This window comes from Coturnix japonica, chromosome Z (genome assembly GCF_054131305.1).
Source record: "Coturnix japonica strain WE chromosome Z, WE-NBRP24, whole genome shotgun sequence".
NCBI classification, from domain to species: Eukaryota; Metazoa; Chordata; class Aves; order Galliformes; family Phasianidae; genus Coturnix; species Coturnix japonica.
This window is the reverse complement of record NC_140702.1, coordinates 19,905,706-19,926,052: the sequence shown is the minus strand read 5'-3', so window position 1 is coordinate 19,926,052 and position 20,347 is coordinate 19,905,706. Positions and strand designations below refer to the sequence as shown.

The 20,347-nt window shown below is 40.7% G+C and overlaps 1 protein-coding gene across 2 annotated transcripts in view; it reads right to left on the bottom strand.

Moving 5' to 3' along the window:
• The window catches only part of EDIL3 (EGF like and discoidin domains 3), a 260,926-nt gene extending 241,259 nt beyond the window's left edge, over positions 1–19,667 (bottom strand). For both annotated transcript variants that reach the window (XM_085528740.1, XM_085528741.1), the window contains exon 1: positions 19,587–19,667. In XM_085528740.1, the coding sequence (XP_085384866.1) occupies positions 19,587–19,653 (67 nt within the window). In that variant the 5' untranslated portion in view covers positions 19,654–19,667. The remainder of the gene's footprint in view (positions 1–19,586) is intronic.
• Positions 19,668–20,347: the final 680 nt, after the last annotated feature.

Here is a 20,347-nt window from a genome sequence, read left to right as displayed (position 1 = left end):
TTTAATCTTCACAAAATCTATTAAAAAATGCATAAACTTCAGCCCCCATTAGCTCATTCCTGATCTACTAGCAGATACAGAGAAGACATCCTTAATTTCTCCTGTACAAACACATCAGATTGACACAGACCCATTTGGGGGTGGTTTCCTTTCATTTCCTCAAGATATTTAGCTTTACTTTCAATCATATACATTTGTAACACACAGCTGAGGTAAAAAATAAAAATAAAAATAAAAATAAAAATAAAAATAAAAATAAAAATAAAAATAAAAATAAAAATAAAAATAAAAATCCCCTGACTGAATCTTTCATGAAGCGTTTGACTTCCTGTTTAAATGTTTAAGATGGTGTTACTATTATCTACGTGGTTCTCTTTTCCCTTTGACTTATCTACCCCAGTCTATCATTTTGATGATTCTGCTCCTCTCAGGCTCTTCTGCTGGAATAGTTGCTGACTAAAATTGCACCAGATAATTTAAATCCTCTTGTGGCATTACTGGTGAAAGGAAGCACATAATTCCCACTTCAGATAGCCACAGAACTGTAAATACAGTATACTGCCGAGTTCATAAGTCCCTGCTGAAGAGCAGCCAAAAATCCAGTTTCCATCCAAGGAAACAGAAGGGGAAAATGACTGGGTGCTCATGTACAAACATAAGAAGGATGTATGCATTTCCCTATAGGATTAAATACACCATGGTCTTCATTATTTTGTTAGGCTTCTATTACTTACCACAATATCTGAAATACCTTGATAATCATGAACACACAGCTGAGCAACCAGACTTCTGATAACTACTCACAATGTTCAGGAAATACCCAGTTCTTACAGCTCATCTAATGTAAGCACATCTTTTCTTTGTTCTCTCCCTTTTATGGAGAGCAACAACTTCATCTGTTGGAAAAAAATATATAAAATAGTATGCATTATACATATTCATTTTATTCTGAAGATAGTTACACAAGTCTGGAATTTCATTTGCTTCAGGAAGTTCTTCTATTATATTACTCAGTGGTTTTAATTGGAAACTTTAAGCTGATTCACTATATACATCTAATTATTTTTAAATGAAAAATGCATGCAATTCTAGCGCAGAAAATTACTATTTCTGTTTAACCGAAGCCTGTAATCAGTATGATTTACTTCCTTACTCCTAAAAACTTCAGTACTTAAGAAGCTAACGACAGAAATGTGAAACAGCTGAAACAGAATTCTAGCATAGGTGTCAACAATGGACTATATTTGAAACCTCTGATTTTGAAGCACTTACTTTCGGAACTTGCTGGTCTTGGTAACCAGGAAACAAACCCTTCATGCACTGATCTCAAAAACATCAATTTTAAAAACTGGATTTAACAACTTTGGTTACTGGGGAAAACAAACAAACTCCAATGAACAAACAATAAACAGCAGGAATTCAAAAGATACAGGAGAAATCATTCGTTTGGATTTGTCTAAGGTAACATTCCTCTCCTCCTCATTCAAATACAGTGTTTCACTATTTTTACTGAAATTCTTATGAACACTTTCCTGATTCTTCTGCCAACAAGCCACGGGAACACAATACCACTTCTGAAGTTAAGGGGAGCAAACAAAACCAAAACAGCATGACAGTTCAGTAGAGGAGAAGATGGTTTCCAGGTTAGCATGAGAAGGATGCTGCATCTACATACGCTCTCATAACCCACACAGATGCCTCCTTCCTGGCACCTTCCTTTCAATTACTTCATCTAAAGATCATTCCAGAGACCAAAAATGGGTGTGACCTACTCACATAGGTGCTCGCTGTTTCCTCCTAACATTAATGAACTTAAAACCACAGAAGACCTCAAAGAGAGTTTGTTGCATCTTGCTCAGTCATCCCATTAAGAAGATAGAGAATTCAACTGAATTGATTCAGAAATAAGTATTTTCTTAAGTTTGTTTTCACTACTAAAATAAGTTTTTATCATGCAAAAATTAAGGAGGTTTATGGCATGTTGCAGCACTGCTCACATCCAATGCTAAATCAAAACACATTTGTGACCTCCTTTCATTAGAAGGGTGAAAAGCAAGTAAAGAAAAAACTACACACCTCAAGGGAGCACAGCTCAAGCAGGAAATTTCCCAGGCAAACTGATGTAAGTAAATACCATGTCTAGATACTTGAAATATTACTGATACAGTAATATTCAGTACAAGTTCATAACATTATCATATGCAAGCGCATCTTGGCTCTACTACTTTACAGCTTCCTGTTCTTATTCAACCTATTCCAGTCTCTTTTCTTCAGATTACCTTTTAATGCAGCATGCATTTGCTTTTTTAAAAACTACTATCCATGAATTAAATGGATGCTAACAAACTCTTTAGTATAAATGGCCTTGGGAAGTGCTGGGGAAACATTACTTTCTTATGTGGATCAGTTATAATTCATGTAACAAGCAAAGCTTTGCACAATTCATACTCATAAAAGAAAACAGAGGGATGGAGCAGCCTCCAATGTTCTGTTGGTTGTGAAAAACCTAGGGCTGGTGTTCCAGCTGTGTCAGAAATAGGGGTAGAGAAAAGATACCTAAAAAACTTACTTCTGCAAAGGTGTCTGACATTTTTTTTTCCCAGAAGGTTTAAATAAAAGCATTAAACTATGCAAGATCTGTCTTCCATTTGTTTTATTCTCACAGTAAATAACATCCACTGAAAATCTTTTAACTATCTGAGACTTTAAGAGCTTCATAGTAAGGAAAGACTGATGAGTTTCAATTAGGTCTCCATAACACTCTGTCCCTAAAAAGTCAGGTAACAGGAGTATAAATCTTTCATCTGGTTGCTTTCTAGCTACAGCTTACTGCCAGGTTTTTTCATCTTTAAAATAAAACTTGATTTCAACTGTTTCTTGACTAAGTTTATGTACAATTATTTGAACATGCAACCACCTTATTTGTTAGTGAATATCAGAGACAATGCTCCATTATTTTTAAGCATTAATTTACATAGCTTTTTAAAAAAAACACCTTTTTTGCTTGTGAATACCAGAGACAATGCTCCATTATTTTTAAGCATTAATTTACATAGCTTTTTAAATAGTTTCTAAGCACAAAGCACTAAGATATCTAAAATATTCTGAAAATGGAGGTTAGTGAAGAATACAACCCCATGCAACACCACATAATTGAGGCAGAGTGGCTGGAAGCTTCATGGAAGAAAAGGATCAAGATGTGCAGGTTGATGCTGGGCTGAACATGAGCCAGTGGTACGCCTGGTGATCAAGAAGGTCAACAGCATCCTGGTTTGTATAAGAAATAGTGCAGCCAGCAGGACCAGGGAAATGACTGTCCTCCTGTATTCAGCTCTGGTGAGGTTGCAGCTCAAGTACTGTGTTCATTCGCTACAAGAAAGATACCGACCCCCTGTAGTATGTCCAGAGAAGCATAAGAAAAGTGGTGAAGGGTCTGGAACACGAGTCTTATGAGGAGTGGCTGAGCGAGATGGCATTCTTTCTTTGGTCTAGAGAAGAGGAGGCTCAGAGGAGACCTTATTACTCTCTGCAACTACCTGAAAGGAGGCTGCAGTGAAGTGGGGTTCAGCCTCTTCTCCCAGGTAACAGCAATAAGATGAAATTCAATGTCCTCAAGTTGTGCCAGGGGAGGTTCAGATTGGATATTGGGAAGACTGCTTCTCAGAAAGAGTGGTAAGGTATTGGAACAGGCTGCTCAGGAAGGTGATGGAGTCACCATCCCTGGAGGTGTTTAAGGAAAGGGTAGATACAGTACCTAGGGATATGGTTTAGTGAGCAGTATTGGTGGTAAGTGGATGGTTGGACTACGTGGTCCAAACATCCACTTACTAGGTGGCTCTTGGAGGTCTTTTCCAACCTTACTGATTTTATTCAGCCAATCCAGATCCTGCGGAGGCTTCCCACTCTCAGGCTAACACTTCCTCCCAGATTGTTATCTGCAAACTTAAATCAGGCTGCACTCAGTTCCCTCATCTACATAATCAATAAAGATATCAAACAGAACTGGTTAAGTTGGACCTGAATAATGCTATGTAATACAGTATCACATTTCTCTCTTTTTTCTCTTGAAAGATGTTCTACTACCTAATGAGTTGACTGAATCATTACACACGGCCATCTTAAAATTTCAGATACTGCCTGAGATAAACAATTTTCTGAAGGTCAATACAATTTAACTATCCATCAGATCCGTTTTTTTTTGGTTTTTTTTTTTAAATCTTAAGAAGGTTGATAATACTGGCATGATCTGCCTGAAAAAGCTATCCAACTTTTCAGTTTTGTTTAATATAATATTATTTGTATTGACAGCATGTTTTTTGGTCACAGATATCTAACAAGTACCTTGGTCTTCATAACCTAAATCTGAAATGTTCTCCATTGACTGCATGACTTTGTCCAAGGCTGTAGTCCCCTAATTATTCAAATTACTTTGGATAAATTTGAAGCATACCAGACCAAGGCACCTGGATTTCATTTCTCCTTGTATGGAGAGGATAAGGATCTCACATCTTCAACACAGTATAGCATAATTCCCATATATGCACGTAGGTATGGGAGCTCACTATTTCCAGTGTTCCTTAGATAGTGGAATCCTTCTGATTAAATGATGCTCCAGCATACTCCTTTCCATAAAGTCACTAGGGATTGAGACTCAAATAAATGCTTATTTTGTTCCCACCAAAATCTCTACTATAAGTTCATCACCTCTTGTTTAAATTTCAGTTTCATTTTGACAGCTTAACTAACAAGTAAACTACTCCCTCAAAGTCTTCAGATACCTCTACTGCTTCACTTTACGTGAAAAATCTTCTATTAGAAAAGCTTACATTGTACAAGCAACAATACTGCAACACTGATCACTATCCTTGCTCACCATTTGATTCTAAAAAGGGAGAAATTGGGGATCATTGCTGGCTGACATTCTGCTGAATTTTTCCTTTAATTGCATCCTTAAGACACAGCCTTTCCAATCCACTGGCACAGCTAATTATCACAAGTTCTCATTTGCTTGAATTTGTATTGATTTGTCATTTTTCACTTGTACTTTCAAAAATGGAATAGATGATGACTTTCTGAATACCAGTGTGGAGTATTATACAAGCATTTTGCTTTAACTAGATCATTACTCCATTTTCTCACCTCTTCCTATCACATCTCACGTATGTCACTACTTGGTATTTTCAAAGCTCTTTGAAAGGATCTTTCCAACACATCATCTCTTGCTCAGTAACAAGAAGTCTAGTGGAACCTTCCATGTATTCAAGAAGTCATCTCCAAATAAACTCGTGTTTCATTCTCTTCCACACTACCCTGTAGCCTTGGAACTATTTTTTTTTTTTTTTTCTCCCAGAAGTTCAACAAAGCTGCCTTTCATTTTCTCTGAACCTATCCTTAAAACTCTCCTTGTCATAATATTGTGCTCATCTTTAGTTGTAGCAGAGTAGCACTACAGCTACTTCGACCACTGCTGTCTCATACTTCATTAAGCTCCCACCAATGTTCTGCCAGCATTTTCTCTTATTTTTAGGCTGTGATGCTTTGGTACTCATTTCCTCCTACATTTGGCTATATACAATGCAGCGGTGCCAGCTCATGTATCCCTAGAGACTGTGAGAGTAGAGATATTTAAAGCCAACAATACAGATTTACTTAAAAGTGATCTTCAAAAACCAGTTTCCTCATGAAAACTTGTACCATGCCACTGGCTCTAACAAAACTCAATACAGTTTCTTGCAAAAACAGAAAAGTACTGCCTAGCCCAATTATCAACCACAATACTTGCAAAGCAATTTCATGCACTAGACTTGAAATTACAGTAACAGTAGTATGGCAGAAGGACAACTGGAAATCAAACCAATGGCTTGAAAATAAACCACAGTCATCTTATTATTGCAACCAAATGCACTAAATAGGAATAACAGAAATCAGCAACTTTTTTGTCAAAGATATTAAGCATCCTCCACACATTATGCCACTGGTGTCATATCAGCATCACTGGCACCATTTCAGAATTGTAATGAAAAAGTTAACACTGGAAAGGACAGCCTTAAATCGGGGTTCTCACAGTGGTACATTAGGCTGATATTCCCTGTAGTACCAGAATTTGAATATTGACACTGAATATAATTCTAGGTTGATGACTTTCATGATAAACAGCAAAATGTTTACATCTCAGAATACATTTTCAGCATCCACAGCATTGCAAGCTTGTCTTTTTTATTCTGAATAGTACTGAGCACTCTCTACTTGCAACAAAGGCAATCAAAGGCAATGAAACCTTTCTAGAACTGCTCAGCTTATTCGAGCTACATTTATTCATTTTTCAAGTAAAAGACGTCTGACATGTAACTAAGAGAAACACAACACATGATTAATGGTCAGTAATCAATACTGTATAACTCATGCACTTTTTTTTCCTCTTATTCAGCCTGCCATAGGTACCTGTTTATACATAGCCTTTATTAATTAATCAGCCCAAGGTACCTTCTTCTACTGGCTAATTTGCTTAAAACTAATTTCTTGAAGCAGAGCCCCATGAACTGAAGAGCCTACAGCCTTTTTAAAAAATATAACTGCACTTCCCATTAGTTTTAAAGATCAGCTGCTTTATTTTACAAAATATCCAGATTCTTACTTCAGCCAAGAAACAAGGAGGTTTTAAATTAGATAATTAATTATTAGAAAATGTCTGGTCTTTCCCCAGAGCGTAACCAAAATGAATCACCAATTCAGTTCATTTTAATTTCTTCCCTTAACACTCATATCAGCAGAATTATTAAACTCTTTGCATGATCACTGAATCTTAAATCTGTAAATCTCATCATCTTAGCAGGAGGTTTCTGTCTAAGATCCATGCCAAATCCAGACTGCATTTTAAAACACAGACTTATAACTTCATTCCAATATCCTTGAAATAGATGTTTTTCTGTCACAATCCAGAAGCTGGACATTTCCATTATTACCCTTTCAAGGAGGAAAACGTTCAAGGAGAATCTTTATGTACAGTCAACCATTTTGTTCCATTTGTATTTCATAAACAAACATAAAAGGAAGTAAATAATGGAAGTAAATCTTTGGTTTAAGGTTCTTGCTGCCAGCCCACCTGGCCACAAAACTACAAAGGGAAAATTGCAAAGGAAAAAAAAAACAAAACACTGAAAATCACAGCTTGCTTTACATTGCTTAGGCTACTGTACTAAAGATACATATGTACTATGTATGTACCCTGCAGCAGATCTTAAGGTTTTATTTTTGGTAGTACACACATAAAATCAGCCCCAACCTCTACACAGAAAGGAAAAAAAATAGATCAGTATTTTGCAGAAGGGTAGATGTACAAAACTGTCTGAATCTCACATAACTGGTCAAAAGGGGTCTTGGAAGGGGCATGAGTGTTGACGTTTGCCTGACAGCAAGGATCAAATTTAAAGAACAAATTTCTACTCTCCTACATGTGCTACTATGTATAGTCCATCTTCCTTCTCTTCAACTTCCTTCCCACATTCACTGGGGTTACTACTGGACTCCCAAAATCTCCCAGCCACAGTTCTGCAGCCTCTCCTTACAGGGCAGGCTCTTCAGAATTCAGGTCTTTTCTGAGCTGAGTATCCCAAACAGACCACCTTTAGCATCTCTCCTTTCTTAGGGCAGCACTTTGCATTTGTCCCCTTTCATGGCTCCCTCTACCCCTTTCGCCCAGTCTGGCCCCTCTGGGTAGCAGCCCTGCCTTCAGGGACATCCTGTGGTCATGCAAATTGTGTTACTCACATACTGGGTCAGAAAGCCCCCTATGACCTTCTCCAAGTCATGGATAAAGTCATTAAATGAATTACCAGACAGACTCCATCAGTTCCTCAGTTTTATATCAATGTTGGCAAGCAAGCAACTCAGATTAAGAACCCCTTGTCAGACCATAAGGAAACTTGTACTAATTAGGAAAACAAACAAACAAACAAAAAACAAACAAACAAAAACAAAAAAAAACCAAAGAAAAAAAACAAAACATCTAACGCAGCGCTGTTAGTTTTTCCTCTCTTTTTTTTTTTTTTTGTCTAAGACTTGACTCCAAATCAGAAAACAATGCAATGAAATTTCAGGGTTTTCAGTCCTCTAGTAAGTTCTACTGCAGCTCTTTCCCATAGGGAAAACATAAAACCCCAAAATTTACTTATAATAATAAAAAAACAGACATAGATGATTTGAAGATTTAATTACTGGATTTGGACATTAAGAGACAGCTTGCAATACAGATAATGGTTCTGGTAAAGCAGCGGGCATTAATCTAGAGGAAGCTTTGGTGTAGTTATTCCACTGTATTCACAACAGATATCCCAGGGTTGTCAAAACCAACAGCAGCTACAAAAACCCAGATCCCTTAAGGAGTTAAATATGAAAAGCATCCTACTTCCAACACCAAATTTGGATTAATGTCTATCAGATCTCTTGGTTTTTGAAGAACTGATTGAAAAATCAGAAATCCAGAAGCTCAAGTCAGTTCAACTTTAGGAAAGGAAAAAAAAAAAAAAAAAAAGAAGAGGAAATAAAAGAGATGATAAAATAAATTCCAGTCGAGAGAAAAGCAGCAGCAGACTAATGTACAATAAAAATGCTAAATATGAAAAACATTTTCAAATAACAGTATTTGAGAAAGCGAAGCCTTTGCCTGAACTTTCTGCCCTAACTGTTCTGCAGTATCAGCTGATTCCAGTCATTGGCCATTCCAGCTTGTAACAGTGGTAATTTTTAGATCCAACAGAAAGCTTTCAGTGCATCAGGAGAGTTCCAGGAGAATGGAAAAACTGCACGGAAAGCCTTTGTTCAAAGGAAGAAAGTAGGACCTCATAAAAGCCAGAGGCTTGAAGAAATAAAAAATCTTAGCAAACAAAAGAGAACTGCACCTCTTCTCACAAAAATAAACAAATAAATAAATAAAAATCTCTTTGCTCTTCCAGACAACAGCACAGGCAGTCTAAAAATTCAGAGCAGTTAATGATAAATAAACTAGGTCACTATACAGATACCAAGGATAAATATAGTAATTTCTAAAGCAGGGAAATGCTCCCGGAAAATGTTTGGAAGTCTGAGCTGGCTACACTGAATGCTGAAGATATTTTTTTCTTAACAGCTGTCACCATTATCGACAATTTGGTAAATACTGCAGAACATAAATACTGTATAAAGATCTGTCATATGTTGGTGCTTACAGATAATTTTAGAAGGAACCAAAAGCTGCCACAAGAACAGCATGGTCATGCAGTGATGCTCCATCCCCCCCTACAAGACATTCCTTTACAATTCACACCACTTAAGACAGGCCGATCACCCAGGAGCTCTGACAGGGTCACATCAGCACAACTACGCAGCTCCAAAAACACCACAATTTCTTCCATGTCCTCACATTCAACAGAAAAACAAAGGCTTTACTACGCCTTACAGAAGGTCAGGAGCAAATACTTTCCCTTTTTTTTTCCCAGTCTACAATAGGAAGGGCCATGAATACAAGTGTTTCAACCCATCCAATGGTCAAGTATCAGTGCTCGTATCTCTCTGTGGCCTTGGAGCTGCTCCTCAGAGCCCAGCACTGCCTATGAGGCTGAAGAACAGGATGATGCAGCATTACTGTATCGTTCAGGGAAGGTACAATCCAGAAGAAGTTAGTATTTTATTTTTAAACTGTGTCGATTTAGAAATAGCATCTCCTATAAAGTCAATTTCAGCAGATATACACTATAGCTTATAATCTACTAGAACAGTAATTTTATGTCTTTTATGCTGTTCTCTTTCAAAGAACAGATGTAATATGTCTAAAATCTTCAGTAATTTTACTGCCATATCTTAACAGGAAAATGGGCAGAACAAAACTACACTCTCTCTGAAGCTGCTTTTTCTACAGAAAATCTGTTCCGAGATCCTATATCAAAGGCTTTTAAAAATTATTCCAACTGTTACAAAATACATGTACCACGCTGTAAACAGAATACGCATTTGCAATTTGAATTTTAAAAGCTTGTAACACCTCATTTCGAAAATGAAAAAGAAATGAGAATCTTTTGCATATGCAGTAATAAAGCAGGAACATGGAATAACACCAGCTGAGAGTTCTCCTGAAACAGCAATTTGAGAAGATTACCTGTTTGTGAAATCCCTGCAAGACTTTGGGTAAATATCACCAGCACGCAAACACCTCACATACACACGCACTAAAATCCACGTGCAAGCAGCTGCAGTGCTTGCACTGCAGGAGTTTACCCTATAAAGGACTGGCTCTTAGCAGATTTACGTTACCAAATCTCATTGTTTCCCTTTGTGATAGGCACCTTCCCATGTGACGCCCTGACCTTTGTTTTCAGACTATGGGGACATTTTCCATCTCATATGGAAGGTGTACACTTCAACAGACAGGGGAAAAAAATAAAAGCTGGGTGTAATGTGAGACAAAAGATTGCTATGGAAGGCGCTATCATAAGCAGCAGCAATATCCACCAGACTAGAATTTTCCGTGCTTTACTGGGTGAAAGAATACCTTCCCAAATCTCCAAAAGCATGAAAGAAGGAAACTTCCCATGTTTCTTGTTACAGTTTTTCAGATCAGAAAATGGTGGTTCTTTAGAAGAAAAACCCAGTTCAGAAAAATGACCGATGATTAAATCTGAGTGATCTTTATTCCAGTTAACTTGGAGCACATATTTGGGATGTTCCTCCTCCCCTTCTTTGCCTTAGAAGTAAACACTCAGTAGGGATTTAAAATTTCACCCAGATTTTTTTCTTCAAGGGTAATGCCATGAACACAATTCACTATTTGAAAAGAAAGCAATCGGCCTGTTTTTTGTTGCAGATTGCTTTTCATTGGGAACTCATTAAAAATAAATCAAAACTTGTCTAATAGAACCCTAGGAAGAGACATGGCTTCTCCACAGCTGGTATGAGCCTGACATAGAGGACACTGCATCATGCAACCAGGGTACTTCATCAAGTAACATACTCACTGAATACTCAAAGAAGCATAGAATGTCGTGAATTGGAAGGGATCTCGAAGATCATCAAGCTACAACTCCCTGCCATGGGCAGGGCTGCCTTCCACCAGATGAAGCTGCCCATGGCCCCACCCAACCTGGCCCTGAGGGCCTCCAGGGATGGAGAACCCACAGCTCTGGGGGAAATGTGCTCCAAACTCAGCATGCACATACATGTACTGCTAGCAAAACAAATAACCAGAATACTCTAGGTCAACATTTTGAAGAGTTTCTTAGAGTAACTGAAGCATGTTGTGGTTTTACTCATCTTGGCTGCTTCTCTCTCCATGCTCAGCCTTCAGCCGAACAGAAAAGCCAGACACACATCTGCTCACCAGCAGCTTTAAATCAATTTACTTGCTTAGGAACAAGGGGAGAATTTGTCAGGAAGGCATCTCGTCCTGCCTGCTGCCTGTGGCCAGGGAGCGATCTTTATCCATAAACTAAATATTTGGTGTAAAATAATTAGGAAAGAAAAACACTGTAATCTGTCCTCATCAAATAACCTACCAGGGACATTTCTGTTAATTGGCACATAATTGGCCCCAGGACAGTGAGGTAGCAGGCAGATGCTTTGGTCCAAGAGGTGCAGGAGAAACACAAAATTTGCTCCTTTGCCTACAGCCACAAGAATTCAGCACAAGCACACAGACAGAAACACAGTGACTACTCACAAAGAGTATTCATAGGTTTGATTTTTATACCTGGTCTCAACAGTAGAGGATGTATCAGTTGCTCCAAATGTAATGCCTCCTATTTTCAGGCAACTACAACAGATACAAAGAGCAGAACAGCAGCATTTAATAAACTTTCAGCTAGAAAACACTATTTTTCAACAGTCATCACCATTTTTACCACTATGAATAAGAGCCTGCATGCCCTCCCTATTAAAATCTGCACCAGTGGGTGTGACTTTTCATGGTGTCTTCAACAGGAAAATGTTGCCCCTGCAGTTCATCTTTCATCAGCCTAGACAGACGGGAAGGAGGTGCCAAATCTGAGCTGTACAGTGGGTGAGTGGGACAGTCCAGCCAATACAGGCAATGTGCTTCACTGCCTTCACAGTGGTATGGGGCCTAGTGTTATCATGTTGCCAGAGAAAGTTTGTCTTCTTTTTTAGCTGGACTCCAGAATTTAGAGCCTTCATTTTAATCAGCATCACAATGTAGTGGTCAGACTTAATGGTTTGTCCAGGTTCCAGGAAATCCAGAAGGATCACCCTATCCCTACCCCAGAACCCTGCACTTCACTTTACCTATTCAGGGCTGCATCATTAAATTTGTCTTCAATGGGGAATTCACATGTCACAACTTCAAAGTGTTGTTTTGGCTCTATGTCTCATCACCAGTAATGAATGTTGTGATCCAGGAAACCGTCACCTTCAGCTCTGTATTGGTTCAATAGGTCCTGCCAAACTTGCTTGCAGTGTTCTTTCTGTTCATGTGTGATCACTCACGGAAACCACCTGACACAAACTTTGCAATGTTCCAATGTTGCCACCACGACTTCCAACACAATGAAGCCAATATTCATCTCCATATACAGTTCCCTAGTCATAATTCACCAATCCGCATGGAAGAGCTGATCAAGATGTTCTTCATTTTGTGGTATGACAACTACGTGTGGGCACCTGGAATGTGGCTTGACTTTCCCATCACTTTCACCACAGCCACAATGCAACATCCACTGCCTCACAGTGTTCATAGCCACTGGTTTCTCTCCATAAATGTTCAGCAAGCATAGATGAATGTCAATGAGCGTAACTTTTTTCCACATGGAGGAATTCAGTAACACATCTTTGCCTCACACGCATGTCAGAAGCCATTCTGTCAGTCTGTCCCTCTGCTATCATCTGTCATATGGTAATAACATGTAACAGAATACTGGTGGGAAGGTTCAAGCTCTACTGTCTTACCACCAGGCTCCACCTCTGACACCATGGGACAACATCATAAAATAAGATGCATTACTTTCAGAGCAGTCATACCTATACACATGGGCAGGAAGGAATGCGGCATTTTACACCTATGGTACAGGAACACGTGATCTGGCTTAAGTTCCCATAATGATTTAAATTCACCTGCTTGGTACAGAAAAATGGACTCGGAGGGTAAGTTCAGAAATGCGTTTTTTGTGAAAAAAATATCAAAGCTGCCACTGAGAAAAGCATCTGTAGTTTTCTCTTGCAAAAACCCTGTGAGGGCACAGCCACCATCCAACAGCACCGTACCACTCGCTCCTCCCTCCCTCTTACTATTGCTCTCCTTGCACCAGTAACTCCTGCACTTTTGGCTGACCCTGCCATAAGTCACCCAAGAATAAGTCACTGTTGCTCTGCATAAGACAACCACCAGTGCTGCTATTAGGGAAATATCAGTGGTAAACAGCAACTAGCAGATCTTTACTCAGGAGATTTCAGAGTTCTGGCTCAGAACATGTCTTTAGATTTCTTCACCAAGCAGATTTCACCAGCAACACAGCACCTCTGAGCCTGCTATACTCCTGGCTGTGCCTGACATTACTTCAATTACCTTTTTTTCTTTTTTTCCTTTTTTTTTTTTTTTTTGGCTGATCTCTGGCTGCTCACTGTGGCGTCAGTAGCAGCCTGAATTTGTGAATAATATCCACCCTTCTGGGAGGATTTAAGTAAAAAGGGAAACAAGAACTGCCATTTACAGGAACCACAGAGCATATGCGTTAAGTTTCAGGTTATGAAGACCCTGCATTTCTGAAAGAAAACACACAGCTGCACAGTACTCCATATTAAAGAGAGGCCTGGTGAAGGAAATCAAGAGGTTAGAACAGGATGGGCTTGATCACGCCTAGGGAAATTAAAGTTGTTATTAAAGAGGTTGATCTCTATCCTGAAGGAGTGCTTACAGCCAATGCATCATTTTAGATGAGGTCAGAAGGTAAACCATAAAAGAAACATCTAAGAAATTAGACAATAGCATCAACAGCAGAGAACTACTGCATCATTTTAGCTACTTTCCACAAGAGTAGCACAGAATTTCCCCATCCTCATGGTACGCCATTCACTCTATCAGTCTAATTTTTCCTTAAAACTGCTCTAACAGATGGACGTTCAGAGGTTTTTAAATAGTTATGGCACAGCAACTGAGAGCAATCAGCTATTAGATCTTGTTTTAACCTACAAAAGCCCTTGTAAGGCAGTCCTGTGCAATCCCTCACAGAGGTAAGGAACATGACAAGTTACACAGCAAATGATATTTTCTCCATCTCTGTTTCAAAAACCTAAGCTGCAAAGGGTATGGGTAAGGCAAAAAAAAGAGACTCAAAGCCCGTGCCACTGTCTGAAAACATAATACTTAGCTAGAAAAATGAAAACTGGCAAACAGATTAAAGTGGTACAGCCTATGGGACTGTAATAGAGAATAATCAGAGAGCAAGCCTGGATTAAAGGGAATGCTTGCATGCAATGATATCCAGCAAGGATAGAGGCTGCTGTGCACACGCAGGATGAGGACATGAAGATGTAAATGTTAAAAATAAAACAAATCAACCCTCCTTTGTTTTCTGTTTTTCACACACACCTCATATATAAGACTTACCCAAAAGTATTTCCTAAATTGTCTGTTGTAGCTTCACTATTGTAGAAACCTACAGACGTGAGTAATCACAGGGAAGAAATTACTGTTATTTACGCACTGCTGTCACAGCTCTCCGTAATTATACAGGTTGACACAGCATCTTGACAATGATAGGAAAAAAGTAGTTTTTACTAAAATTCTGTCAGCCTCCCTCCACAGCAGCATGGCAAATAAAATTACTGCAGATAAAAATTGGCAAAGCAATCGTCTTTTTCTACTTTTTTTTTTTCCAGCTCTGTCAAAAAGTTACTGCTCAGAGGATAATCAAAGATACTCAAAAGGCAAAGTAGTCACATAGGCCTAAACTGTAGTTTTTTTCCTTACAGCAGGGCCATGGTCTAGCTATGCAAATATACCTTCTGTTGTTTAATGCGGAAAACAATTACTAAATAAAGAAATAAGAGTTACAATAGCAGCGGGAAGGGAGGAAGGAAAGAAGGCTGAGAAAGACCGGCTGTGCGAAAACTAAACTGGGACTTGGATATAAATCCACAGTCGGAAGCAGTTCAAAGCTGACCCAGACCCATGCTAACCACACCTTGTGCTCACACCTTTGCCTTTGCACTTGGACTGCAATGCTCCTGCACAGGCACTTAGAAAGGAGAGCAATCTCCCTGTGCCTGCTGCTCAGACCAGCAAATCATGGTCTATTTCACTTCTCAATTTTTTAAACTTAAAATAGAACACTCCCACTGTGATGGAAAATAACACAGCTTGCTGATTAATAAAACGAAAAGGAAACATAGAGCCATTACTACTGACACAGTGCACTGAACTTACACTCTCATTGGCTTTCTTCTTACATCCTCGCTTCACACCCTTTATATGAAAAATGTGTGCAGGTGTTCCATTATATCACAGCAATTTCCAGGGTTTTTAAGTTTGTAAATCTTAAGGTACTTGGAATCCTTATTGAGTTTTGCATCTCCTTATCGTATCCTTCGGTTCCTAATGTGCCATCTGACTAACAAAAATTAAACATACATTTTCAGAGTGAGAACATTTCTTAAAAAGTTGAAAGAAATTAATGTTGTTTTGATGCTCAGCCCATACTCCTAGCTTGAGGCAGCACAGCCTCAAGGTTCCCAAACATCATCTGTAACATGATGCGGATCATCCTCGAAGATACACTCCTTGCCCTGGACCTCATGTAAGTTTGAAGTAAATAAATATATTAAAAAAGTATATAGAGAGAAAACAGTAACACAGTGACTGCGATGAGATTCGTAACATTTTAGATTGATACAGACTCACTCTGACTCTTACAGTCCCCCAAACATCACTTTTTCAGGGTGAGGTTCTATTGCCTTTACTTACACTGATGGGATATCTATCCGGCTGCAAGTACACCAACACTGCTGTATGGATAAGTGCTGTACAAATAGCTAGCTCAAAGCATAAAAAACAGCCTCCTAATGCAAAGCTTTTGTCTTCTGAAATAACTTCCAAAGTGGATCATTGCCTTGATTTTCAACTGGATGGTAATTGGAAAAATGGGGGAGGTAAGGAAGATAATACAGTGATCCTTTTCACTGCGGTATCATTGAAACACAGCTTTGTATAAAATACATCCTCTGAAAAACAACATAAAGGATGTAAGTAGGGCAGAGAAAGACAAAGTTGGATACTTAAAAGAAAAAACACACACAAAAAAAAAACCACACACACACAGACAAACAACTAATACCAGCAGGACTATTAATTCTAGTTATAAGATAGAATGGCTTGACATCAAATTCTGTCCTAGGTTGACCAGACACGCACTGGATGCAGAAGTGTATCTGCTGTAGATGCTTTCTGGAGGCTATATGAGCAGTCATGGAAAATCAATTTGAATACAAATGTAATTTGTTAAAAGAACAGTGGAAATCATTATGCAGGGTCACACTGTCAGCAGTCTGTACAGATGTAGATGCTGTCCAAGGAGGCAAAGGTGTTCAGTAGAACAGGAATGCTGGCCTTTAATAGTGTTTGAGATCTTTTCAGTCCTTTGGTATAGCTATATGGGAACAAACCTACAGTTTACCTCTTGTATTTCTTTGCAACTTTACTCACTGCAGCTCATTCCAGCCTCAGAAAGAGGCTATACACACACTTCTAAGCCTCAGAGGGAGTGAAGGTTCCCACTGTAAAAGAGAAAAAGCATAATCTCTGGAACAGTTCCTTGGAAGTTCAGAAATATTTTATCTCAGGCTCACAGAACACAGTCGCAAATTAAAGCAGAATGGGATCTGCTTCGTTTTGGCAACACCGGTATCATTTCTAGGCAAACCGCACATAAAAATTCCACGTCAAGCAAAGTGAAAATACGCAATGCAATTTAAGGATCAGCTCTGTGATAAACACAACACAAATGGCAAATCTTCAAAAGATCCCTTTGAAAAAGCATATAATACACAGGCTTGGAATATACGGATTTGCTCATGGCACCGTCACTGTTGCTGGTCAGCTTACCCCATTCCATGAGGTAAATCTGGGAACTAAGATAGCCATCAGTTCTAAATTATGTTTTCCTTCCATCTGATCTCAATTCTTACTCACTGTTCTGAAACATATAGGCAGTGTTGTGCATATTTGTCCCAAAAATAAACATGCTGGGACTAAGGAACTTCTTTAGATGAGGCACATTGGATCTCTTCCATTTGAAATCATCTCTTGTAGACTCTGCAGTCACTCTTGTAGTGACTGCCCATCCGCTGCACAGTGAAACATCGGATTTGCTCTTGCTGTGATCTAAGGAACAGCAACCAAAGTGAATGCAAACCTTCACAGCTGTTTGGAAATGAATATAAAAGGACACCCCTTGTTAAAAATGCACTGACATCTTCCTTGCAAGCTGTGGAGTAGAAGTCACAGCACCCTTGAAATCTTGTTTCATTCTACACATGCGCATAAACACATCTCTGAAGAACAGATTCCTGTTACAGTGCATGAGATTCCCAATTTATCAGACCAGTCACAAAAAAGAAAATCCCCATCTTCACTGAAAGACTCATCACCTGCCCCTCTCCCAGTTCTGCTTTCCCTCTTTATCAAAATGACTTGCTGAAACACTGTGTACATGTTCCAAACACCAAAAGCAAGAAACGTATTTAAGATGTTATATATCAACAGGAAGTCGACCATCATCACTACTTTTCAGTGCCCTACTAAACACTCAGTTTGTATTTTTCATCTGGCAGCAGACTTGAAACATTGGTCAGCAATGAACTATGTGACCTAACTTTGATCTGCAGCTAGAATTTATCCCTCAAAGAAAGCAGGGGATAACTGGCCAAAGCAGGGATGATTTTACCATAGGTGTTCATGATATGTTCATTCTACTTCTCTATCCAAATAAACTCAAAGGATGCACAGAAAGTTTTGTGCTGTTCAAAAACTGCTCCACAAACAGTTTGTTACTTGCTATACTTACCACAACTTGAGATAATCTATTAAAAGTTATAACAGCAAGCAAAATTAGCCCACTATGTCAAACCTGTCAAGCAGTATTATATTCTGCAGCAGCTTAAAAAAAGAAAAAAGAAAAAAAAAAACTATGATTTTCTTCTGTTCCATTTTGAAAGCCAAGGACGAATCGTTAGCTGAACAATTATGGTTAAGCAATTGCAGAACAAATGGATTCTTTCTTCCTATTTCTCATCTCTGGGAGATCTATTCAGTTCTCCCTGTTCTGAAGTTGCCTAAAAACACTGCTAGATCACAGCCTTAAATGAGAAGACATTTCAGTCCTACAGAAGCCCAACGCAAAGTATTTATGGCACGTCTATACTTTGTGCTTAAAAGATTTTAGGCACAAACTGCAGGTACAAGGACATATTGCATAAGCCATCGCATGCTCACTGCAACTGCGTGAATGTTATTGGATTTTGAGAAGCTACCGTGCTGAATAATTTAGGATCTAATAAAATATTCAATTTTACTGATACATAGGCTTCATTTAAAAAAAACAAAAAACATAACACCAAACAAAAAAACCACCGCAAATAGCGGCGAGAACAGGTCCAAGTCAGTGAAAACATCATGCTACTCATTAGGATAACACTTGTTCTATTAAGCTTAGGGATGGCACAACCGGGACGACACAAAGGTCTTCAGCCCCCCGAGGTTTGTTTGCCTTCCCCAGTGCTCAGCGCTCGGAAGGACGGAAACAGCCCCACAAAGGGGGTGAGTTCCTGCCTCCCGGCGGGTTCCCTCATCGCTGCCGAGGCACGTGGGGGAGCACGGAGGGCTTCTTGTCGCGGGGAGGGGGTGCCCAGTGCCGGCTACAGCTCCCGTCCTCCTCCCACCCTGCCCCACGCCGCTGCTCGCTGAGCTCCGGCAACTTTTTTTTTTAATTATTATTTTAAATATATGAAAACGGAAAACCCACGTAACCACCAGTGGTTACTTCCAATAATAATAATAAAGAGAACTGGAAAACCCCTAAAGTTGGCTTTTTGGACTTTTCTGTTTTTTGGTTTTTTTTTCCCCCTCCCCAGCGGAGGAGGTACAAGAGACGGAGAAGGCGCCGCTGATGCTCCGGCAGGAGATGCCCTAGTTAAGGAGAGGCGGGTCGCCTGCCGAGCGCTGTTCATCGCTCCCGCGATGCTGTACCCCCGGACGTGCCCGCGAACTGCTCCGCGCTGCGCTGGGTACGCTGCTCCCAGCCCGATGGCTGGGGCGGAGAGGCAAGAAAAAGAGATGTGGACAGCTCTGCGGGTATTATCAAACCTTCTTAGCAGCTCATCTGGATTAATCTCTCACGGCGGCTCTTCCCCCACGCAGCAATTACGCATAGTTTCTAAACAGAACGTGCCCGCTTGCCGACTCTTTGGAACGCAGGGGAAGTATTTTATCTGTAAATGGCAGTAAAAGGAGAGCCGCGGCGGAGGCACCCCGCGACCCGCCCCCGGACCCCGAGCACTTGGGCTCCGACTTCGGGAGAGCCGCGACCCGACCCGTCCCCGTCCCCGCCGCTCACCTCGGGCGAGTCGCGGCGCCACCAGGCTCCCGCAGAGCACCAGCCAGGCCAGCACCGCGCGGCTCATCGTCCTCTTCTCCCGCGGCCGCGCCGCTACTACCGACGGAAAAGCAGCAGCAGAGCCTCCTCCTCCTCCTTCTTCTCCTCCTCCTCCGCCTCCTCCTCCTCGAGATGCGAGGCTGGTCCCTCCCGGCGCAGCCCCGGGCCGAGAGCTGCTCCCGCTGCCGCCGCCCTACCAGCAACGAGCAGGCTGCCCCGCCGTGCCCGCCAGGTGCCGCCGCCGCGCCTCCAGCCTGGCCCGCACACCCGCCTCCGTCCCGCCGCTCTGCCCGCTCCGAGCGGCTCCCGAGGGGCGGTGCCGGCGGCGGGCGGTGCTGCCAGCCGCGCCCCGACACCTGCTCCGCCCCCGCCGCGGCGGAGCACCGGGACCTCGTCTGGGGATGAGCAAAGTTTGGTGTGGTGGGGGTCAGGGATGCGCGTTTTGTTGCTGTTTGGTCTTGTGTTGATGGCCCTCTTCCCGCGGAAGTCTCGCTGCCGGAGGCGCCCAGGGAAAGATGAAGGTCCTGCCTTCCACCCCTTTCTGTAGTGAAAGGGAGTTTCATACGAAATCAGCGTTCTTCATTCCTCCCCTTGCCGCAGGTAGGGTGTCAGACTACCCGTACAGCAGTCTCCGCAGGAAAGCAGAAGGTGGTGAATTTACCGACACGTAGAGGATGGAGAGGGCAAAGGTCCTGTGTGGGACCACTGCCGGCAGCGTGGGT